The sequence below is a fragment of the Typopeltis vanoorti genome, chromosome 13 (genome assembly GCF_054136105.1).
Source record: "Typopeltis vanoorti isolate ZY-2024b chromosome 13, IOZ_Tvanoo_1.0, whole genome shotgun sequence".
NCBI lineage: Eukaryota > Metazoa > Arthropoda > Arachnida > Uropygi > Thelyphonidae > Typopeltis > Typopeltis vanoorti.
The window spans coordinates 52337319-52363475 of NC_143561.1; the positions used below are offsets into that span (position 1 = coordinate 52337319).

At 37.5% G+C, this 26157-nt stretch overlaps 1 protein-coding gene across 1 annotated transcript in view; it reads right to left on the minus strand.

The window, feature by feature from the left end:
- The window catches only part of LOC150100151 (integrin alpha-PS1-like), a 573942-nt gene that overhangs the window by 523427 nt on the left and 24358 nt on the right, over nt 1–26157 (minus strand). Inside the window, exon 4 of the mRNA XM_090402382.1 lies at nt 11669–11748. Within this exon, the coding sequence (XP_090258508.1) occupies nt 11669–11748 (80 nt within the window). The remainder of the gene's footprint in view (nt 1–11668; nt 11749–26157) is intronic.

The window sequence follows — 26157 nt, forward strand, 5'->3', positions numbered from 1 at the left end:
AACAAATGGAACGGGGGGGGGGGTAATATTATTTACAGACGACTTCTAATTTACTCTAGACAACGATACCAGGTATGCTTTGATCTGAGGAGAACAGGGACATGCTATCATCTCTCTAATATCCATGAAAGGGACCCTTATAGTGAAGACAGTGTGATGGTTTTTTGTGGAGGCTTGTTAAGTAGACACAACAACCTGTATGTGCATCCTAGCAGAACCATGAATGCTGCACCTTACAGAGCTGGCCTGATAAGGAAGATATTTATCTTGCAAGACAATAATGCTCCTCCTCATGGAAAATATCTTCAAGAAAAGACTATCACATGTATAGACTGGCCATCCATACTAGTTTAATTCTATTGAATTCTATTCTCCTGAGTTTAATTCTATCGAACATGTCTGGGATGCTCTAGGTAGAAATGCTGCTGCTTTCAATGTCATTTTGACCATTACCCATTTGTTTACTAAATTAAACTATTCACTTAACAGTACTTTTTTTTTAGAGGGGGATGTTTCTTTCACATCTCATATCATACTGCTTTTCATTGGAATTGCATAAAAATTCACCATACAGTTTTTGAGTTATCATGATTTTTCTTTGTTCCTTAACATAAGGAAACCAGCAATAGCTTCAATGGATCAATTAGTGAAGGCTTGAAGGATGGAGACCGGCTGCCTATCTGTCTTCAAAAAGTTAGTTAGGGCTAAAGGAGCTTTGCCTACTCTTTTGGGGGAATAAAATACATTAGAGGATTTATTTATTTTTGAAACAATTTTCAGCATTTAATAATTTAGTCACCTGAGTTTCTTGAGGAAGTAGAAAGTACAGCAGAACTCGGTTATAACAATTTCACGGGACCGCATATATTTGTTCGTAATAACCGTTATTCGTTATATCCGAGAAGGTCATAATTTGAGCGAATTAAAAATGTTTTCAGATTTTTCTCAGCATAGGTATATTGGGTAACATAAATGCATATGTGCATACATACATATAAAGAACAAAAATTTATTTTTAAAACTTCACATTTTTATATAAAAAATCATTAAGCGTGGTTTGCTTCACAAGACACATATTTTATACGTTTGAAATTGTCCCTTATACCACTAAGATGCTTGAATGTGTCATCTGAACTTACAGATCGCGATTCCATAAATCCTGTTAAAATATGCAAAGCACTTTCTGCTTCACGCCAGGTAACGATTTTCTCATCATTGCTATTTTCTTCCTCGGAGTCACTACTACTATTATCTTCTTCTGGTGTATGAGAGATTTGTTTTAAGATGTCAGCGTCTGTCGGTGTACCTGAAGTTGCGACGCCATTATCAAAGTCTATAAAATTATCAATCAATCTCTGCACACGTTTCAAAATTGTTCAAGTTTCGCGCTTTTAACCATGCTGATAACGGTAAGTTATCCTCTTCATCTTCTTCAGATTGCACTCGTATTCCGCAAGACCGGCTTTCTTAAAATAGTTTTGTATTGTAGACGATGACACCAAATTCCAAGCATCACTCATTAAGCGTATTGCGTGAAGTACACTGATCTTCAAGTTGTAAGCATAAGCATTTTCCGCGGATTTTTCTCTGCGTTCTATCAGTTCCAAGACTAACAGATGATGAAAATGGGATTTAAAACATCTAATTACGCCTTGATCAAGTGGTTGCAAGACAGATGTTTTTTTGCCACCGAATGTGACAAGTTTTATGTTTGTTAAATTAGCCACTACAGGATGGGCAGGACAGTTGTCTATCAATAGCAAAATTTTCTGGTTTTCACTGCGAAGATTTTTATCCCACTTGCGAATTTCATTTTCGAAAATTGAAGATGTCATCCGGGCCTTCTTATTTGCTGTATAATCAACAGGAAGTTTCTTTATGTTTTTAAAGTATCTATGCTTTGCCGATTTTCCAATTACAAGAAGCTTTCTTTTATTGCTACTGGTCATGTTCGCACAAACTAAAATTGTGAGTCTATTTTTGATAAGTTTTCTGCCAATGCACTTTTCGTTTTTAAATTGAAAAGTTTTATCAGGCGTTAAATTATAAAAAGCCCCTGTTTCATCTGCATTATAAATGTTGTTGTATCCATACCTTTGTTTGATGTCTGGCCATACATTCTTGATCCAGTCAGAAACAACATTTTTGTCATTGGACAATGCCTCACCACTTACTTTTGCGTAGACAATATTGTTTCTGTTCTTAAAGCGCTCAATCCACCCATTGTTGCATTTAAAATCACTATAACCAAGTTGAACAGCAAATTTTTCGGCTTGAACTTTAAAAATTGGTCTGCTAATAGGTAAGCCAGTGGTTCTTTGCACTTTAAACCACGAAAGAAGTGCCTTATCAACATCACTTTTATTACACTTTTTAAGTTTTTTACACTTCAATAAATTGTTTTCAAAAGCTTTCAGAGTCAACTCGCGATTCTTCCAAATTGTTGATATTGTAGATGGGGACAAACCATACTTCTTTGCTACTGTCAGATTTGATTGGCCACTTTCTACTTCCCGTATAATTTCTACTTTTTCAGAAACCAATAAAATTTTCCGTTCGACTCCCAACATTTTTTCACAACCAGAAAATGCATACGTATGAAATGTCAGTAAAGGAACGACTAACGTGTATTATTCGTTCGTTATTCCCGTGAAACGAATTCGTAATAAACATGAAATACATGCATTCAATCAAATGTAATTCAAATATACCTTCAAAATTATTCGTTATAAACGTGAATTCATTGTAATCGTGATCATTATAACAGAGTTCTACTGTATTCATATGCGAATGCTCTTTTAGTGAAAAGTTAAAAGAGAAATATGATAGGTATTGTGTGAAAAGACTTGGTATGAGCCTCTCATGACAAGTTGTTGGATTCCACAGAGATATCCATGCAATAATAATAATAATAAAAGTGGTATACTTCTTTACAAGTACCATAAGAAATGGAGTGGATGAGTAGTTTCTTCTAAGAAAAGGGAAGAGAAGAGATTAGAGATTTTTTTTATAGATAATATGTAGTCAGGTAATCAAAATATTTAAAGCATCCCAATGCAAGATGAAATCTACTAGTAAAACACAGCTAACAATATGAAAGTCAATGATTATAAACAGGTGAGAAACTGCATCTAGAAGAGACTATGTGCATTATGTGATAATAGATATATTGTCTTCTAGGTGTGCAACAGCAGTTTCCAAGGTGTGACAATTGATTCTAGAATGGCCTCATGCAACAGCATCATGGACATCAGAAGGATGCGATAAACAGAAAGTATCAATCAACACCAGGAATGTGGAGAGAAACAGTCCTGATCAACATGAGAAGCAGACAAAATATCAACAGGACTGTCAAGTACAATACAATACAACAGATATGATATAAATTACCAAATGATTAAACAATTCTAACACACCTAGAGATTTCAAGGGTGTGTACATAAATATATCCTCATTAGAAATATCTGAATATTAAATGAAAGTAAGAAGAAAGTACTAGTGCTTGCATAGTTCCACTGTGGACAGAAGGCTTTACAAAGGTAGTCTATATGCTAGTCTAAGGTAGTCTGTATAAAGTAATCATAAAGGTAGTTAGTCTATATGCCCTTATCCCCTAAACTTTGCCAATTAAAGATTTTTATTTTGGTTTTAAAAAAAAAAAAAAAGAAAGAAAAAGTTATCAAATGTTACCTAGTGTTCAGCTATTTGGAAAAAGGAAAAAAAAAACTGTGGAGTTAATGTGTCTTTAATATATGAAGACTAAACAGAAATCAGAAGAAAAGTTAGAAACTGAAGACAGAGAAGATATCCTTTAGAAGAGAGATAAGTGAAGTATTTGTAGTCATTAATCCATATAAGATTTAATTAATTTAAAGCTAAAAGGAATTTTATTGCTCTCTTGTTCATATAAAAATGAGCCCAGTAAAGTTTGTTTTATTTAGGATTATCAGTCTGAGTGATTTCAAATAGATGATATGGTTTTAGTTATGTCTTCAGAAGCTTTTACATAGAAATTAAAGTTGTTCTGAAATGAAAACTCCTTTGATAAGGTTTTTAGTAGTTTATTCAGTGAAGTTTGTTGCTATTTTCATGCAGAAAGTGAAGTTACTGAAGTGCAATGGATGAAGACAAAATATGTCTCTTCAGTGTTCAGCAATTTTAAAATGTAAGAAGAATCTGATTAATTTATGTTGCTGTCATATAGAGCAGTTTTTATGTTGGTCTTGCTCATGTGTGAATTCAAGAAGGAATACAATTTTCTATAGGAGAAAACAGACTAAACTTCTTGAAGTTATGTCCATAAAGAATAACTAATATCTTATATGTTTGAGGAGAAGCTGCATAGACTGAAGAGTTTTGTTTGTTGTTAGGAGTTGTGATTTGAAGACAGTACTAGTGCTTGTGTAGTAAAGTTATATAGATTTATTATTACTATTATTACGGGCAACTTTAGGGAGTCATTAGACTCATCGAGGGAGGCCCCAAATCATATTCATCACAACTATCTGACATTCATACAGTATCTATCATACCTCGCCTTAAACTCATTCACTGTCACAGCATCCACTACAGACTCAGGGAGCGCATTCCACTCATTCACTACTCTAAAAGTAAAGAACCCAGCTCTAACACCTTTACTAACCACACTTTTGCCCAGTTTCCATGGATGTCCCCTAGTCCTCCCACAACCAGCCCTGTTCTCAAAAATATCTTCTGAATTAATTTTATAGAAACACTTCAGTAATTTGAATGTCTCAATCATATCTCCCCTCCTCCGCCTATCAACCAATTTTTGCAACCCACAAATCCTCAACCTGTTCTCATACGGTTCATTCCACAGACCTGCTATCATCTTGGTCACTCGCCTCTGGATCCTCTCCACATCCTCCCCATCAAGAAGAAACCTAGGTGACCAAATCTGAGCACAGTAGTCTAGATGGGGTCTTATCAAGGCTCGATAGAGAGGAACAATAACCTGCTTGTCTCTGCTTGTCAACGTATTCTTCAGCAACCAAGTGATTTGATGAGCTGTTTTGGTCACTTTTGCAATGTGTCCCCTAAATTTCAATTCCCTATCCACCAACACTCCTAAATCTCGTGCCTCATCAATTTCCTGGAGCAGGGTTCCACCAATGCAGTAAACTGCCTCCAATCTTTTCACCCCAAAATGCATAACCTTACATTTTGCCACATTAAACTGACATCCATTCTCCTTAGCCCAGACCTCCAATCTATCCAAATCATCCTGCAAAATTTTGACGTCATCTGCATTCACTATTGCCCTACCCAACTTCGCATCATCCGCAAACAAATGAACTGTTCCTCTCAGATCATTTCCTATATCATTTATGAACAAATTAAACAGCATTGGTCCAAGAACAGATCCTTGTGGCACACCACTAGTCACAGGCCGTCTTGTGGACTCTACTCCCGAGTAAACCACTCTCTGATATCTCTCCGTCAACCACCCTCCTATCCATCTCACCAACCCTATGTCCATTCCCATATGCTGCAATTTACAGATTAGAATTCCATGTGGAATCCTGTCAAAGGCCTTGGCAAGGTCCAGTAGAATCACCGTAAACCCATTACCCTTGTCCAGTTCAGCCGTCACTGTGTTATAATACGTGAGCAAGTTACTGAGGCATGACCTACCCTTCACAAAACCATGCTGTCCCCGATACAGTATCCCATTTTCTTCAATTCAATCTTGTATTTTCCTTTTGACTATTTTCTCTAAGACCTTTACAATGATTCCTGATATGCTAATCGGTCGGTAATTTACAACAGCAGTCTTGGAACCACCTTTATGCAGTGGAACTATTTTCCCCTCTTTCCACCCGCTCGGGACTAACCCAGACCCGAGACTCAAATTAAACAAAATGGTCAAGGGTACTGACAATTCTTTAGCTGCTTCTCGTACAACACGAGCTGGTATACCATCCAATCCCACAGATGTATTGACATTGAGGTTATGCAATAGACTACTCACCTCCACTTCATTAACCACAATTCCCGTATAATCTACTGGTTTATTCGTTTCTGCAATGTCACCACCTTGATGATATACTTTTGCAAAGTGCTCACTCAGTAACTCAACTATCTCAACTGATTCAGTTACCTCCCTACCATCGGCATTCTTTAAAATCAATCTGCCATGTACATTTTTCCTTTTACTTGCTACATATCTAAAAAACTGTTTAGGATTCTCTTTAGCCTGCATGGCCAATGTTCTTTCGTAATCCTTTTTTGCTTTTCTTACCACACTCGTCACCCTTCTGGCCTGCGCTTTATACCGTTCATGTGCCTGCCGGTCACCCTTCTCCTTAAATTCCCTCCATAGTTGTTTCTTTTTTTGCAACTCAAGCTTAATGGTGTTATTCATCCATTTAACCCCTACTTGATTTATTATTCGCACTCTAGGTATACAGTCAGCCATTGCTTCATGCAAGCACTTCTTAACTACCTCCCATGCACTATCAACTTCTAGTCCTTGCAGTTGTACATGCCATGGCACTGAACCAATCAAACTCCTAAGCTTGTCATACTTTCCCGCCCGATAATTCCACATGTACCCTGTCTTAATTGAAAATTCTACACCTTTAGCCACCTCCCAAGTTAAGACCCTATGATCACTCTCACCGATTGGTGGCAATGTGGTCATATTTGTTACAGCCAAATCCTCAGATGTAATTACTAGGTCAAGCACTCTCTGACCCCTAGTATTTTCCATTACATGGTGTCGCAGATAGTTATCCCTTAATAACCGCATAAAATCCAGTTCCTTCCTCCCGTGTGTCCTCTCCTCACTCCAATCAATGCGACCATAGTTGAAATCTCCCATAATAATCACCCTCCTTCCACCCATTTCTTCTATTTGCTTGTGCATACTGTCACCACCATCTTTTCCATCACCTGGTCTATAGCAGCACCCAATTGTATATTTAGTTCTGCTAGCCACAATCTCACACCAAATGGCCTCAAATGTGCTCTTTTCTCTATCCTGCAATTCAACTTCTATTCTCCTTGGCTGGAGCTCATCAGCTATCATCAACAATACTCCTCCCCCCATTTTATTCTCTCTGTCATTCCTGAACACACTATACCCATCACATTCAATCCCACTAGTTTTATCATCTACAGTCAGCCATGTTTCACTAATACCTATAACCTGTGGTCTGGAAGTGCCAACCATGGCCAAAAACTCTTCCTTCTTGTTCCTAATACTCCTAGTATTAGTGTACATGAATTTAAGACCCCCATTAGCCCCAACCCTACCTTGATGCCTTATATTAACTATCCCACTCTGATTTGTTGTCCTTATTTGCTCTGGCATATTATATTCATTCTTACATTCAACTGCCTCCATAAGGACTGTATCTCTACCCACCCCCCCCTAACAAATCTAGTTTCCGTGAATTTGCACATCCACTACATTCAGCAACACTTTCTCAAGTCTTCTTACACCGTAACCATTCAAATGCAAGCCATCCATCTTATATAGATCCTTTCGCCCATCAAACTCACTCCACACATCCACAAATTCCACACCACTCGTCATACATAACCCACGCATAAAGTCATTTGCAATTATAGCCCTCCTTTTAAACATTTCACTGTCATACCGTGGCAAAAGACTAATCATTCTAACTCTCTCACTCTTTTCTTTTGCTACCTCAAACAATTCATTCAGGTCTTCTATCATTTCCATTTTATCTTCTTTCAAATCATTCGTACCTGCCACAACAATCATTTCTTTCACCCTTTCCTTTTGCTCTCTAATAGACGCAGTTACGTCCTTTATGGTCGCACCAGGTTGGTACGATTTTGTCAAATCCTCTACTAACACACCTCGTACTAACGAGTCTCCATACAGCACTCTATCCTTCATTTTGTTCATGTTCACATTCATACGTCTATTTTTCCTGTCATACCTTTTATTATTGGTTGGTTCATTCAGTCTACTTTTGTTCATGCACTCTAGCTGCTGTTTTGCTCTTTCTATCGCACTATTCAACAACGCGATCTCACTCAATGTATCTATCTCATCTTTTTTGTTCTCTGAGAAACCATTTATACTATCATTCACACTTTCTACATTCACACTCTCACAATTTTCATGTACAACTTTGCTGTTTCTTGTCATATCCCTATTTCCTTCATTTTGAAGGTTGACAAAAATATCACACTCACGATCCGAAATACGCTTCAATTCCGCATTCTCCCTACATTTTCTACACACATTCAATCCTTTATCATCATCTGACCACACTCCGACTGCACTCCGCAAAGCGTACATTTCACAGCTAGTACACTGACTCATTTCTTTTATGCTACCGTTCTTTGATAACGATGGCGAACCTTCATTACTGGCCGCCATTTTCCTACGCACAGGTGCCATATTTTATTTGATGTGCATATTTGTATTTTTTGTAAATTAAAGATTTTTTTTTTTCAATTTTGGTTCTAAGGTTTCTGAAGACTCAGTCTCTTAATGGATCTAATGAGTTCTTGGGTTAATTTATACACATGCATTCGTATCCTGGGATACGAATCTGTGTGTAAGTTAGATTTAGAGTTTATTTTTCTTGTATTTTCTTTCTGTTTTGTTTCGAATTTAAGAGTTAAACCACTCAGAGTGTGAGGGAGAAAGTAAATAAATACATTCTCCCACCACACACACATCTGATATTGCCAAATGGAGTATAATGGCAGATGACTATTGAAAGAAACATACTTGTCAAAAAATAGTGGCTATGGTAGGAAAAACATCAGCACTATGCACCATAGAAGTGGATAAAAGTCACATGCATGATGAGTCTCTGTTTTTGTTATTTAATGCAGGCAAAAGGACAAAAGCATGGTAACAACAACATAAAACCATAAACTAATTATGCTTGGTTATAATACTTAAAGACAGAGTGATGGTGTGTGGATAGATTTTCCTGACAGTGCTTAATGGTTTGAGATGTTCGTGAACATCTCAAACCCTTCAGAGCTGATAACATAGCATACTGAGGCTGTTCTGAAAAATCATGGGATTAAACATACTATTAGATGTGTATCTGAGAAGAAACAAACAAGTGGAAGAATAGCTGCACTTCATAAGGTTTTAATAAGGCCACATCTGCACTAGCATGCAGATCCAGTCGCCCAGATTCTGTGAGGATAAAGAAGTGATGGAGAGGATCCAGAGGTGAGTAACAAAGAGGCAGGTCTATGGAATGCTCCTTGTGAGAACAGACTGAAAGTCTGTGGGTTTCAAAAACTAGCTGACAAGCAAAAAAAAAAGAGGAAACATGATAGAAGCATATAAATTATTAAAGGGGTTTTATAGGATTGAATACAAAATGTTTTCAGCACATGGAAAGAACAAGGAGTCAACATTGGGAAATTATGTAAGAGTTTAGTTAGCAAGGTTCACCTTTTGCTTGCAGGGCAGGCGATGGGTTTTCAAGAGATGGCTGTGAGTGCTTCATCAGTGAATAAGTTTAAGGAAAGGTATGACAGATATTGTGTGAATAATGGTTAGTGTGTGTGAATAATAGATTCAATGAGTCTTCTGACTCCTTGGAGATACCTGTATAATAATAATAATGATTTGAAGACTCTAATCTAATAAATGACCAACAGTATGGATTCTGTTGCTGTCAATCAACAGGGGGACTACTAACCTATGTTGCCCATGTCAGGACAAACACCACAGTAAGGTTTGGCAAATCTCAAGTGGTGGTTGCTTTTGATATCACCAAGACTTTTGACCGAGTTTGGCACAAAGGCCTATTAAGAAAATTCCCATCATTTGGTCTGTCCCCTGCCTTCTGCAACTGGGTAGCCAGCTTTCTGGCTGGATGCTCACTTTGAGTGATGATGGATGGCTCCTTATCTTCAATCTATACAACTAATGCTCGTGTCCCACAAGGCTATGTTCTTTTGCCCAGCCTCTTCCTTTTATATATAAATAATCTACTCCAGCTAACTGCCAATCCAGTACATAATTTTGGTGATGAGAGCATACCGCACTCCTCTTTTCATTTGACAAACCTTGCAAAGCACAAATCACCACAACCTCCAGAACTCTAACCCTACTACTTTAAATTCTGGTCAAAACATTCATCAATGGAGTTTGGATAATGTTATCAATTTCAATGCTAACAAAACATGGCTCTGTATTATTTCCCATAAAAAAAGAACCCTGTTCTTCCAATCTTATCCTTGACAATACTCAAATTCCTATTCAAGATGAGATTCACCTTCTTGAAATCACTCTAACCTCAAATCACTCTCTCTCTCTCTCTCTTGGTACAAAGCATATCACAAATACTGTCTCCTCTGCATCCAAAAAATTAGGCTTTCTCTTTTGCTCGAGGTGTTACTTTAACTCCAAACAGCTTCTAACCCTATACAAATCACAAATCCACCCCAACCATTGAATACTGCACCCATATCTTGGATGGCATCCCTAAGAGCTCCCTGAAAATACTGGATTCTATACAGAACAGACCAGTTAGATTGATTGACAACCCCTCCCTCACTAATACATCCACTCACTCACTTGCACACAGGTATTCAGTCTATGCAGCCTGCAACTTCTATAAATACTAATATGACTGTACACCAGCTAACCCCCACCCCACACCACAGTTCAACTCCAAACTCACAGAATAAATTTCTAATCTTCTTCATTTATCCTTTCCACTGCTGTCCTCTGGAACAGTTGCCCAAGGAATACAATCTGTGGATTTTAAAGTCAAATGTGAATAAGTTCCTTATTGCCCATCCATGGTTACTACTGTATTATACACTGACCAATCTCTCGTGGATGGGTTCTCCATTAAAATAAAAATAAAATAAAATAAATAAAAAAACTCACATAGCATCTACTTTAAATCATAAAAGAACCTATATTCAGCATATTCCAAAAATGGATGATAAAGGTCAGCCATCTAACAACATTCACACTGCTATCACTTCTGTTCATTTAAAAATCAAAGAGATCATCATCAACGACAGGTGAGTTCATCACTTGGAAATACATCAGCTGATCACCAGTTTTGCCACTATCTTGCCATTATCACTCACCTTTGAACATGAGCAATGGAAATGTCTGGAGAAACACACACGGTCTCTTGATATTTCCAGGATATTTGATCAGACCTTGTTCAACAAAGTACAATCCATCTTCTACCCTTTACAATCAGAGTACCTGAAGACACTGTACTTTCACATATCCTTTCAGGCATGTCTCATTCATCAAGAAGACAGCAAAATGAGATAAAAAAATGGCATAAACTGTATAATGCTTAACTCACATCAACACTCTGAACAATAGCCTGAGAGTTAAATCTAAGAGCTGCCATTTAATTAATGTTTGTGTAATACTAAACTATTCCATATATTTCTAGTGATGTGATTTCTCAAGTTTATATATTTTTTGTTATTAAATATTATTATTATTAAATATAAAAAGAGTGCAATATGTGAAATATATAACACACTCACCAAGATTACAACTGGTTCTACTCTTATGTGGTTGATGCAAAGTTGTTTGGAACTTACTGTCTCATGACAAAAAAAACTAAAATACCACTATAAAATTCTATACAATGGCTAAAAAATAATAATAATAATAATGCACATTTTTAAAAAATTTTAAAACTGATATTACCAAAACATAGCCACCTGGTCCTTGACTTTTCACTGTAACACCTAGCCACTGATCATCCTTTAAGAAGTTTTCTTCTGGTGCTGCAAATGCATATATTTCTGACTGTTTATATATAAATAAGAACAAAAAAAAGAATATCTTTAACTTTGGAATTTTTTTTAAATATAACAGCTCTGCACACCAGCATTTTTAATATTTTAAAGAATAATGGACTAATGGCAGTCTCAATCAGAATAATAGTGTAAATACAGAAAATTAAATTCAGTATTATTAATATTCAAAAATTTGTAAGCAGACCTACTTTGATATGGAAACGACCAGCTAAACAGAACTGGAATGAAAGATAAGCAAAATATGCAATGAAACAAAAACAGAAAAAAAAAAAAAAAAATCATGTTCCCTTGTGCATTAGACCCAACTGACAGTTACTGAGCATTCTCTGGCCAGTTTGTCTGTTTCATTCACATGTGTTTGTGGGGGGGGCTCTCCTATATGATTCTGCATTTGAAACACCCTTATGAATTAATCTTCTTCCTCACTTTATTTGATGGAATTCAAAGCCAAGCATTTATAAACTATTAAATATTTCAAGTTGCTAAGTGAGATCTGATAGGTAGGGTTTTTTTTTTTTTTTGAACACATAAATGTTGGTATTAAAACATTTGTAAAATTCTTTCCATAAAAGCTAATAAGTTGGAAAAATTAATAGCTAGAATACTGCCTCTAATACCTAAAGCATCAAGAAGTGATTTTTTTTTTTCATAATTCATATAAATTTATTTAACCAGTCCAAACTACACAAATTCTGTTCATTCTAATTATCAATTTCCAAATTCAATTTTACCTCAGCACTAAAAATTGTGCTCTCAATTAAAATACATGTTTAGACTACATTATACTGAAACTTATCACACAACAACTGATAAAAAAAAAAAGCAAATACTTATTTTGCTTCCAGTTACTGAGGTATTTTCAAGGTTAAAAATATCACATTACACAATGCAGAAATAATAAGAGTGCAAAATATTCAAGATAGTGAACCTAATGTTCTGATTACACTCTCTCAGTGCAATTAAAGGTGATTGGTTTTATTGTTTTTAGAAGAGGTGGAGGGACAGGTTTCCAAACCTGACAGTTCCTCTCAGCTATTGAAGTAAGGGTAATCAGCAGAATCTATAGAATATGTTCTAAAATAGGTCCTTCTGAAACAGAATCTTTTTAAAGTGAATTTTTCTCCATTTATTTGCATGAAGGGCGATGAGTAGATAACTTGCCTTTTTCCCACACTGACTCATAAATATGTAGTTTTAGTGTTCCTCACTAAAATTAGTATTGATGTTCCTCCATAACCTTTTCCTACACCTTCATATTGGTGGAAGCATTAATAGTCTCCAAAATTATCTTCTATCAACAGGCATTAAACCCCCAGTGTAGATAGGAATCAGGATGCGGTATCTATCCAAAAAATAGGCAGTTTTAAGACTGCTGATACTGTATGTCTATGATATTGATATTGAGTGGATTTTATTAGGAGAGTAAATATGTTTGATATACCCTTGAGAGGTATCACTCACACTGTGAGAAGTGAGGGGAGAATGGAACAGAAACTGAAACTCGTTGCTCTGGAACTGTCACTCTGATTCCCGAGCAGGGGGTTTCAGTCTCTGTCCCCTCCTCTCACTTCTCACAGTGTGGTAGAACCACACTGATTTATGAATCAGTATGGTTCCAGAACAGGAGTTCCAGTTTCTGTTCCCCATGCACCTCACTTCTGTCAATGTAATTGAGGATACAACAGTAAAAACTATACCACAGCTTGTCCAACAGATAGCATACAGGTCTAAACCTGTCAGTGACAGGTCAGAAGGCTTCTTATTCAGCTGGCACATAAACCTACTGCCCACAAAATATGACAACTCATGCCTGTAGAGGGAGTCTGAGTAGTGATACGTGGGAAGCACTATCAAGACAATGTTATGATAAGAATACTAGTCACTCTTTGTATGAGTATTAAGTACAAGAATGTCTTCTCTCAAAGCACTGCCCCCACTTTATCCATTCATCTAATTCTGAACATTAAAAATGAAACATACAAACATTGACAATGATACTTCAACTGAATTAAATCTCACTCAAAAACTAATCCCTACAAAATTCACATCCACTTTATCAACATCTGAGACATAAACACCAACATAAATGACATACATCACTACTTAATAGTCATCCAGATTAGACTTCCTGATCTTGACAGAAACTTAAATTGCAATTACATTAACCACAGTGCACGTTAAATGTCCAAATTATACACTTCATGATTCCTTCTGCTACCATGGCAGTACCTGTGCCTTTGTGAAATCTGGCATATCTTTCCAGAGACTGCCTAATTTAGGTTTGCATGCCCCATTCATTTGTATTTAACTGTCTCCAAACTGCACAAACCATTCTGATCTCTTCACCTTCCTTTCTATGAAGCTCAATCCAGATATCCAAATAATGAAGTCACCTTCCTAAGCAATCTTCATGTCCAAAACTTCAAATGGTTCTGCTTTTCCAACTCTACTGACCAAGACTTAATGCATATAGTAGTCTATCCACTGAATTACTGATAACCCTCTCCACGTTCCCATATCTAACTCTTTTTGACCAGCTCTCCTTCCTGGTACACTATAGAGATAACCTCTTCTTCCATAACTTGTCGTGATCTTGTGCAAGTCTCCTTTCACACAGTATGCCCTCCCTCCAACAACTCCCAACCGTGTCCTTCGGCACTATGTTCTATATGCATTTAATCAGACAACACAAGAATTACTGTGCAGACATGATTTTCAGAAGGATGAAAACATACTGGAAATGGTCCAGAAAAATTGACCAAGGTGGTCAAATTGTCTCTTCTGGCCTAGAATGTGGAGTATGAAGAAAGACAGAAAATACAACTTGCAGAGACTAATGGATAGGAAAGAGGAGGGAGGACATAATTGAAACATAAGTTGATGAGGGGGTTATCAAATTAATATTATCTCTGTCACAGAGACATCTTCAGGAATACAGTATTTAAATTGTAATAACATACACAGAAACAATTAGTGGAAGAAATTAAACTATCTAAAGTCCTATGAGGGGCATCCTCTATGGGTGCTGTTAGCTAGCCTTAGCTATTGAGCAAAAGTCCTAAGAATTAAAGTTTGCCAAATCCTGGGAAGTTTAACACAGTCATGTTAATTTTAAGATTAGGCTGTTTTTTTAAATCTGCTGCTGATTCTAAAAAGAGTGTTTCAAGTTTGTATTTCCTGTGAAGAAGCATAATAGTTTTTATTGCATCTGATGACTGACCATAGTAGTGGTAACAGATGCATTTTTCATGTTCATCTGGGCAGATTTAGCACATCTCCCAGTCTGACCATAATATGATAAACTGCAAGAACAAGGAACCAAACACCTGGAACAGAAAGTGGAGGAAGTGGATCCTTAAGAGCAGAGAAGGAACGCCAGCTTCAGATGAGGCTTGAAAGACTCTTAGCAAAATAGGTACTGATTAGATTATCAACCTAATGTATGTAACACTGAGCTCAATGCTACTTCTTCAATGGATGAAGAAACTTGGGCGCATGAGGAACTAGAACCGTTGCATAAGCTGAATAAGAATTCGGCAATGGAGGACTGATGGGATATCAGTGTAGATGCTAAAAGAGTGTTCAACTGAACTGGCTGTGCCTTTGACTAGGATGTATAATCTGAGTCCCAACACAGGTAAGCAGGGCCATCGGCAGATTAGATCGCACCCTGAGGCAAACAATTTAATATCGTCCTTGATGGATTATAAGACAAAAATATAAGAAAATCTCCAATTACTATTTTGTTTTTATTACAAGAGAAACATTAATGCAAAACGATTACATAATAATATTAATTCAATGTTTGCTCTACAGGGATATCGCACAATAAAACTGTTTATAAGCTCTTCTAAATTTAAATTATAAGCTATATCCGCCTCTATCGATATAGTTGCTAGATCAACCAATTCTTGGGTCATTGCTGTTCGCAAATAATTTTTCATCAGTTTAAACTTGGAAAAACATCTTTCCACACTAGCGAAGTGTAGAAAATATGGTTTGTTCATATTGCAATATAGCTGAACAAGCGCCCTTATTAAGCCACGCTGTGAGGCTGCCTCTATGCTACACCCTGTCAATACTGCAGGTAAGATTCCACAGGAATGAAAAGAATGTATGATAATCCCACTGCATAAACTTTTGATATGTAACTATTGCCCTATCTGTGTCTCGAGTGGTAGTGAAGATTTAGAAAACATTGGTAAGAGCTCAGATGCAGAAATGGGTTGAGAGAGAGAGAGAGAGAGAGAATCTATACTTTGCAATGAACAGCACAGATTTATTAATTGAAGGTGACTGACATTAAAAATGTGGGGTATAGAAAGATAGGAGAGTCTGCAGGATTTCAGGTGACCAGTAGTGTACCACAGCCATCAGTTCTTGCTACACTGTTATTCAATCTTTACATTAGTGACGTTGGTAAGGATTTGAATGGTGGCATTTTGCCATGGCTATTTGCTAATGATTCAAAGTAAGGCAAGGTAATCTGGAATGCAACTAACATTATATATCACCTCCAGGGAGTCCAAAGATTCATCAAGGGAGGGCACCTACTCAACAACTCTTCGTCTCCACCACTCCACCAACTACCTTCTTCATCTACCACGGACCACCACCACCACCACCACTAGTATTTTCACAGACAATCACAAACATCCATGTCCCACAGCAGGTCTTGAACCCACAGCCTTTTGGCTGGAAAGTGGATACGCTAACCACTTGGCCAATCAGATCAGAAATTCAGTACTTGCAGGAAGATTCAAATAGGATAGAATCACAGGCACATGAAAATGGCTGTCATTTCAATATTAGTAAATGTAAAGTTATGCACTTGAGTGTAATGAAATATTCCATGTCATATTATATTGGTGCAATTATGCTAGAAGAAACTGATTAATCTAGGGATCATGAAGTTTTAGCAGATAGGAAGTTGAAGTTCAAGGACCATATAGCAAAGATTGCCAACTCAGAGGATAACTGCAATGCTGAAATATACACTGACATAAAAATAAGGAAGTCATTTTGCCTGTTTAAAATAATTCATATCACCCAAACTACTACTGGTTTCTGTGATGAGAGATACAATGGAGAGGGTTTGCAAAGGAAACTTCAAGTTGATAGTGTAACTGTGAAATGCAGCTTATGAGGCCAAATCAAAGCAAACAGGTGATATGATAGATACCTACAAACTTCTGAAGGTGTCATTTAGGATACCAGCAGATGGAATTTTTCGTTTTATGAAGGGTGGAAAGAAAATGAGAGGGAATCCAAGAATGTTGAGAATGAATGCAGCCAAGAAAGGGGTGAGACATAGATTCTTCTCCAATTCCATGGGAGAAACAGAATGAGTGTGGAATGGATTACATCTGAAGTTGGTGAGTGCAGGCAGTGTGAATGAATTCAAGAAAAGGTATAACAGGTGTAGACAATATGTGGGATCCCTCAATGAGTCTAGCTCCTTGAAGATCTTTAGTAATAATAACAATATAAGACATTGTTATTATTATTGTATGGGTGCCTCCATGGAGTCCGAAGATATTGTGGGAGAACCAAACTATCTATCATACCTCTCCTTGAACACATTAACAGACAAAGCACTCACAACTGACTCTGTCAACCCATTTCACTCATTCACAACTCTCCAAGAAAAAAATCTAGCCGTCACACTCCCTACTAACAACACCTTTATTCAACTTCCAGGGATGACCCCTTGTTCTGGTCCTTCCAGCCAAGTGCTGAAACAATTCCCCTGTATCAATCTATAAAACGCTTTAATCACCTTAAATGCTTCTATCATATCCCCTTTCTTTCTTCTATCAACCAACTTTAGCAATGTACAAACTCTCAATCTATCTTCATAGGAAGCATTTCACAAAACACTCACCATCGTGGTCACTCGCCTCTGAATCTTCTCCATCACTTCCTCATTCCCAAGAAACCCAGGAGACCAGACTTGAGCACAGCAATCCAGATGTAGGTAGCATATCAAGGCCTTAAAAACAGGAATTACAGCTTCCTTATTTCTACTTGTTAATGTGTTCTTCAAAAGCCAAATAATCTTATGGGCTATATTAGCAACCTTAGCAATATGTCCTCTAAACTTGAACTCCTCTATGTGTCCTCTAAATGTCCTCTAATATTGCAATATGTCCTCTAAACTTGAAGGGGTGCTTAAGGGTCAAAGGTGTATAACTGAGAGGAGACCTCCACATAGCCTTTAAAGGAATGCGGAGAACCGACCAGGGCTTCTGACCTAATGTTCAATCCTCACCTTCTCGTGGTGCACCCTGTTGGGTATCTACTTTGATACTGAACGATGGGCTGGCAATTTGGGATTTAGCCGACCAAATTGTATTATTATTGGTTAAACCAAAATAAAAAATGATGGTACAACATGACAAAATTTCATGCCGGTTGGGGCGTCGCCCAGTTAAACAAGGCCCCCATTGTTTTCACCAGGGAACCAGGGAGAACAGCAAAAAGTCAGCTACTGGAACAAATCTAAAAACAAACCCCAACTCAACATCACCAGAGGTAAAGATCGGTACTATCAACGTAAGAAGCCTGAATGGCAAAGAAATGGAGCTAGGTGAGGAATTAGATAAGTACCAGATCGACATAATAGGAGTGACTGAAACAAAAAAGACAAAAACTGGTGAGATCTTTCTGAGCAATAAATACAACATGTTATATTCAGGCAATGACAATCAAGGAAAAGATGAAGAAGCCATTGTATTCAACAGAAAATACGAGGCTAATCTTCTTGAATGGCAGGCAGTCTCAAGTAGAGTGATGTGGGCAAATATGAGAATTGGGAACTGCACAAGACACTTATTTGTGCCTATGGTCCCACAGAAGGTTCTACTAAGGTAGAAGTGGAGGAATTTTTTGAGGCTTTAGAAAAAAGCAACTGACACAATGAAAAGGGAAAAGTTGGTCCTTGTTGGGGATCTAAATAGCAGAGTAGGATATGATTGTGAGACATACAAAAATATTTTGGGAAAATTTAGAGAAAAGAGCAAAGCTAATAATAATGGCAAATATCTGTTGGATTTCTGCTCAGGACATGGACTAGTTATTACTAACATCAGGTCCCAACATAAAAATGTGCACAAATTCACATGGAGAGAAGAGGCTAGGAATAAGAAAAGTCTCATTGACTATGTTATTGTTGATGGTGATGTTTTCTCCCTGGTGCAGGATACCAGAGAGTAAAGAGGATTTGAAATTGGAAGTGATCACTATTTAGTCTTGAGCAGGATAAAACTGAATTTCATATTGAAAAGAATAACATGTAAGAAAGTTTTAAAGCGAATAAAAGTTGAGCAGCTCTCAGATGTGAACTGTAGACTAAAATACAGAAAGATAATTGAAAAGAAAATGAGAGTTTGAGAACAGGAATCAAACCTTGGAGATTAAGTGGCAAACTCTGAAGAAAACATTGATTGATTCAGCCAGAGAGGCATGTGGTGAGGTTGTGTGCAAGGATAAAAAAATCAGAACTCCCTGGTGGACACAGGACGTTAAAGAGGCAGTGAAGGAAAAGAAGAAAGCATATCAAAAGTTCCTATCAAATAAGTCAGCTTTTACTCTTACAGAATACAGAGACAAATGTAAGAAAGCAAAACTAGCTAAACAAAAGTCATGGGAGGACTTTGGCAAGAATATAGAAAATAAATATCAAGAAGGTGGCAAAATATTCTGGAGTTGTTGAAGAAGCTTAGGAATGGAGGAAAGAGTGCTGTAAAAGGAGTTAGAGATGATAAAGGTGACATGAAAACAGGAGAAAAAGATATCCTTGAAGTATGGAGTAATTACTTTGAAAAACTGCTAAATGAAACAAGCAGTGATGACAGCATAGTGATAAAAAACACTGACCAGGCATGCAGTCAGGAATATATATCCATACTTAAAGTAGAAAAAGCCATTCATCAAAGACTTGAAATGTGGAAAGGCAGCAGGAGTAGATGATATTCGACCAGAAATGCTGAAGTATGGTGGTACAGTGGCTGCACTGCATAGTTCAGAAAGCCTGGACAGAGGGACGAATTCCCGACGATTGGAGTAGAGCTCTCATAGTACCCATATATAAAAAGGGAAATAAAACTGAATGTGAGAATTACAGAGGTATTTCCCTACTGAGTGTTCCTGGCAAGATCTATGCAAGTATACTTGAGAAACGGTTGAGAAGAATTGTGGAAGAAAAGCTTGGTGAAGAACAAGCTGGATTCAGGACAAATAGAGGCTGTCAGGATCAGATCTTCACTTTACGACAAATAGTCGAGAAAGCATGGGAATATAACAAAGATCTGTATTGAAGTTTTGTCGATTTGGAAAAGGCATATGACAAGGTGCCAAGAGAGAAGCTATTCAATACGCTGCAGTTATATGGTGTCAATGGGGCATTATATCAAGCAATACTTAGTCTTTATTTGAGTTGTAAGTCAGCAGTTAGAATTGAAGGAAGTACAGGAAGATGGTTTAATGTTAAATCTGGTGTGAGACAAGGATGTACATTATCCCCTCTGTTATTCATTATCTATATGGATCACATTATGAAGGAAAGTGGTATTAAAGCTGATATCAAAATTGGAGATGTTAATGTCAGCTCTTTGCTTTATGCGGATGATGTTATACTTCTAAATAAATCCGCTACAAGTCTGCAAGATTCTCTGACTAAATTGAATAGCTGTTGTAATAGATATGGTATGAAGGTCAGCAATAAAAAGACAAAGACAATGAAAATAGGCAGAATCACTGAAAATGTCAACTGTGTTGTGAATGGAGAACCTGTGGAACAAGTAAAACATTTCAGCTACTTAGGCACGATTTTTACTGAAGATGGTAAATTAAATAAAGAAATAGACAACAGAATCAGCAAAGCTGGTATGGTGGGAAGTCAACTGAATAAATTCATATGGAATAAGAGAGAAATTAGTCGGCACACTAAATTAGCTGTATACAAGACAGTGTTCAAACCAGTTTTAACTTATGGATCTGAGAGCTGGGTCAGAAGTAAAACACTTGACCAAAGACTAGAGACCTCAGATATGAGAGTACTGAGAACGATTAGAGGCGTGAACAGATGGCATCAATGGCAATATTATATTAAAAACGAGGATATTAGGAAAGAACTTCACATTGTCAGCATTCAGGAATGCATTAGCAGAGCTAATCTCAGGTGGTATGGTCACTTAAATAGAATGGGAGAGGAAAGATTAGCAAAACAAGTGTTCTGTGCCAGGTTGGCAGGAAAACGACCCAGAGGAAGACCACGATATAGGTGGATTGATACGGTACAAAGTGCCTTAGACGATAGAAATATAAGATCTGATAATGTTGGAGTCTTGACAAGTAACAGACTGATTTGGAGGAAAATTGTAGATAGGAAGTTAGTAATGATGTAATTTTTTCATGTAGTACTGTCATATCCTGTACACCCCTTGAGGGTACATGGCAGGAATTTGATGATGATGAACTTGAACTCCCTGTGTATCCCCCCCCCCTTGTTAGGAAACACATTATGAGAAAGGCTGTTCCAGAGAACAAAGATAAATGGAACAAACAAGGAAAAACGGAGAGGCAGGATTGGAGTGTTTGCAATTGTATTAAAAGGGATGTTGGGCAGTCTTAAAATCCAAACAGAAAGTGGAGAAATGATGGGGTTTTTTTTCCAGTTCACTGTAACACTAGTCAAGTACCTACAGAAGAGCAAGGTGAAACACTGCATATAATGTGATAGAGGATAAAGTGTGTTTGTGAGAGAAAGTCCTCTATGAGAAGAATTGCTCTCCTCTGGACAGCTAAGAATTTTTAAGGCGGTTTTAGGCACATAACTCAAAATGTGTAATGGGCAGATTTGGGATTTATAAGCTGAGGAGAGTGAACAGACAGTAGATAATAGGTATTAAATATGGAGCACAACATTAGAGTACAATTGGAGAACTAACTGGCATGTCTATCTAGAATGCCTCACTAATAGCCAAATGATCTGTTTGTCTCAGGAAACTCAGTTCTAACCTGCAGCCATTTGCATTCTGATGAAGAATACCTCAACCTTATACATCAACAAGAAACCACTCAATTTGAAACTATCTCTTTATCAAGCAAAAGCAGTAATATACAACTTTGTCTTCAGCATACAGGAACAGATAGCACAACACCTCCACCAAAAGAAAGAGAGGGCTGACCACCTTCTTACAGTCTTCAAACAAAAAAGTGAGAAGCCACCTTCTCTATGAACATCATCACTACAAGGAGAACAATACCCTTGATCTATTCCATCAACACTGGAACAAAAGTAACTAACTCCTGAGCAGGCAACGCTCATCTGATAGAAATGGTTTACACCATTTCTATCAGACGAGCACAATCCTCCTCACAACATTCTTGCTACAACACTTTCAATTATCAACATATTAGATCTCATCAAGTCCTCATTCAGCTTACACTTCACACACACGCCCTCCTTCCATCCGCCTTAAACATCCGCAATTTATCTATATAATCAAATGAATACATATAGCACACCTCACATTTCACAAAACGACTGAAATTAAAATTTAATTCCTGCATGGACAAAGCTGCCATCATCTTGCTTTGCCAGTTAGTATACTAAGCTCTAATTTCAAAGAATTCATAAATAAACCTATACAAAAAAATCCCACATGCTAATAACACTGCAAGCGCACAACTTTTATAGCAACTCTTACTCATGAACACACTTATATATTATTAATTATTTCAAAAAAACTTATCTCAAATGGCAGCCCTCTTTACATACAGCCCTCTTCTCACAACACCTCTATTTGTGGAAGATTGTTTTATGATATGCAGTGTCATTTATTTTTGCTAATGTCTTTCATGAATACTAATATCAGAAACCTAGGGAAGAGAAGCATGCAAGGATGAGACTCATGAATGAGGTTCCTACAGTTTCAGATTGAGTGGTTTCTTGACTGTTCATGTAGAGGTTGAGGTATTCTTCATCAGAATGCAAATGGCTGCAGGTTAGAACTGAGTTTCCTGAGACAAATAGATCATTTAGCTATTAGTGAGGCATTCTAAATAGACATGCCAGTTGGTTCTCCAGTTGTACTCTAATGTTGTGCTCCATATCTAATATCTTCTCTTCTCCATGGGCAGCATCAACAGCATCTCTGATTACTGTTGCATTTGGACTCCTTTTAGCCACAGTCTAGCAAAATATGAGAGAGTAGGATTATTCACTGGCTGTCAGGAAATCTCTCGATGTACTTGCCACCATCAAGTTTGGTGGCAAGTACAAGTATAAAATGGAGGAGGTATTGGCTCCCGTGTACTAAGCATGTCCATGAAGGGTCATGCATGCATACACCCATGCTGCCTGTGTAAAGAAAGTGGAGCCAGAGAAATCTGAATCCAGAGGGTTTTTTCCCTCCCTTATGCACCCACTATGGAATCAATTTATGTACTTTTACCATATAACTTTGCATAATTGCAAAATGTTTGGGAGCTGAAGATTAGTCTAGTTTAAAAAAAATTTGAAATAACTTATTAAATGTTGGTAAATTTCTCAAAATCTCTCCAACTAGAAGTTACATTCATATGGACATATAAAACACCTCATAACAAGCAAGCACCTCTCACACTTTACAAAGCACATTTTTTATGTCAATTCTACCTGTATGTCAATAAACCTGTATCATTCTAGTAGCAAGGCTTATACGTTGGTTAGACATAACTGGTAATTAGTTTACGGAATTAACAACGCAAATGAAGTATATTAATTAAAGGTAACTTTAATGAATCACTTCTATATTTCGGCAACGTCACATTGCCATCTTCAGGAACATAAAGATATGGTATGTGCACTCAGGAACTAACACAAAGCAAATGAGGAAGAAAGCAAGAAACTAATATTGTTCCTAAAGTCCTAATGGTGCCATCTTGCGGGCTAATTTGGTAGTCTTGGCAGTTGGGCTGAAGTTCTCATAATGAAAGTCTCCCAAATTTGGGGCAGTTTCATGCACCCAAATTTGTTGAGGTTAGGAACGTTTTTTAGAGCTGCTGAAGATTCTTTGAATAATCTTTCGTATTTAAACTTGCTGCGATGAATTATTTTTGTTTTCTTCCAACGAATTTTATGGTGGGTATCTAAGGCATGGTCTTCCAGCCCAGAGCGGCTGTACTGGTGAAACCAGATGTAGTCTTGGTGTTCTGAAATCCTGATATTTGTTGTTCTGCCTGTTTGGCCAAAGTAGGACAATTTGCAGCTGCAAGGGACCTGGTATACACCAGGTAGGTCTAGGGGAAGTGGTTGGTCTTTGGTAGAGCAGATAAGGGATGCCAACTTTTTATATGGTCTGTAACAGGAAGTAAGGTCATATTTTTTGAGGATATAGGTTATTTTCTCAGAGGTGCCCTGGATGTAGGGGATGGTGATAGACTTGGTGTAATCTTTATTGTGGAGGGGGGGAAGGGAGTTGTGGTTTACAGGTTTTAGTATTTTTTGGATTTTTTTGGGGTTATAGCCATTGGCTAAGAAAGTGTTGAGGATGTGGTTTAGTTCAATAGTCAGGGCCTTGTCATCTGAGCAGATTAATTTTGCCCTGTTATATGGTGTTTTTATCACCCCATATTGTTGTGAGGGGGGGGGGGGGATTGCTGGTGAATGTATCGGCCAGTATGGGTGGGTTTTCTGTAAACAGAGAAAACCAAAGATCCATTAAGCTGACGGGTGATTAAAGTGTCTAGGAAGGGGAGGGTGTTGTTTTCTTCTTTTTCTAAGGTGAACTGGACTCTGGGGTGTTGGTTGTTTAAGTGTGTTAGGAAGGAGTGGAGTGTGTCTGAGCCATGTGGCCAAATAGCAAACACATCATCCACATAACGAAGCCAAATAGTGGGTTTTTGTGGGGCAGAGTTTAAGGCTTTCTCTTCAAATGTCTCCATAAAGAAATTGGCCAAGGGTGGGGAAAGTGGTGAACCCATGGCTGTCCCCTCTATCTGTTTGTAGAACTTTCCTTGCCAAACGAAATAGCCTGAGTTCATTGTGAACTGAAATAGGGCTGAGATATCAGGAGGAAACTTGGCTTGGATGAGCTCAAGGGTTTCTTTGAGTGGGACATTAGTGAATAGGGAGGAGACGTCAAAACTGACCATTATGTCAGTGTGTTGGAGTGTGAGGTTTTCTATACTGGCTTTAAAGTGGGCTGAGTTTTTTTATGTGTGATGGTGTGTTGCCAGTGTAGTGTGTGAGCGTTTTGGTTAAATGTTTGGCTAATTTATATGTGGGGGAATCAATGCCATCCACTATGGGACGCAATGGCACATTTTGTTTATGTATTTTTGGGAGTCCATATAATCGGGGGGGTCTAGAGTTATAAGGTTTAAGTTTGTTGGTGACTTCCACAGGCCAAGAAGTGACTTTCTTAAGGAGTCTGTGGAGAGTTCTAATCTGAGAGCTGGTCGGATTGTATTCAATGGGGAGGTAAGTAGTACGGCCTAGTACTAAAGCATTTAGCTTACCTTTGTAGTCTTTTTGATTGAGTATCACAGTGGTGCTTCCCTTATCAGCTTTGGTGATTACTATTTTTTTGTTGTTTTTCAATTCTTGTAGGGCTGCATATTCGTTTTTGGAGGTTTGGCTTTAGTCAGAACACCGACTACATCCAGTCTTACGTTGTTGGCGATATGGTTAGGCAGGTTGCGAATCCCACGCTCTATTTGGATCATGATTTCTTCAACAGGTATCCTTTTAGGAGCTAGGGCGAAATTGTGACCACGTGAAAGTGCGGTGAGTGCTTCAGGCTTTAAAACTGCCGACGAGAGGTTGACTACAGTGTTGAGTGGTGGCTGTGGTAAGGAAGTAGAATTCTTCGTCAGGTTTTCGTATTTTTTTACGTGCAGTCACCCAAAAAATGCTATTTACTCTACTTACTCTAAAAATGTTATTATCTACCAGGACAGCAATGGACATCTAAAAATCATTGAATGTTACTGAAATAGGTCAATTTGATTAATTACAAAGAATGTATTCTGCTCAAAAGGAAATATTACGCTGTTAAACTAAGTTTATCTGAAGGAGATAACCAATTTCCATTAAAAATGAAGAATCTTCAAAAAAAAGTATTACACCATTATTATTGTTATTTGACACCTCCAGGGAGTCCAAAGACTCATCGAGGGAGAGTGTGCCAACAGCATCGAACAATTGGTTCCCTTCCAACTACTAACTGCACTCAAACTTACTTAACTGAGCCATTAGTAACAGAGGCTCTACCAATCGACCAACCTTTGCCGGCACCATAGAACTTGACAGAGAAAATAAGAGACTCTTTTTGATAAAAGCAGAAAATGAATGAAGTGCACACTTTAATAGTTACTTAATGCAAAAAA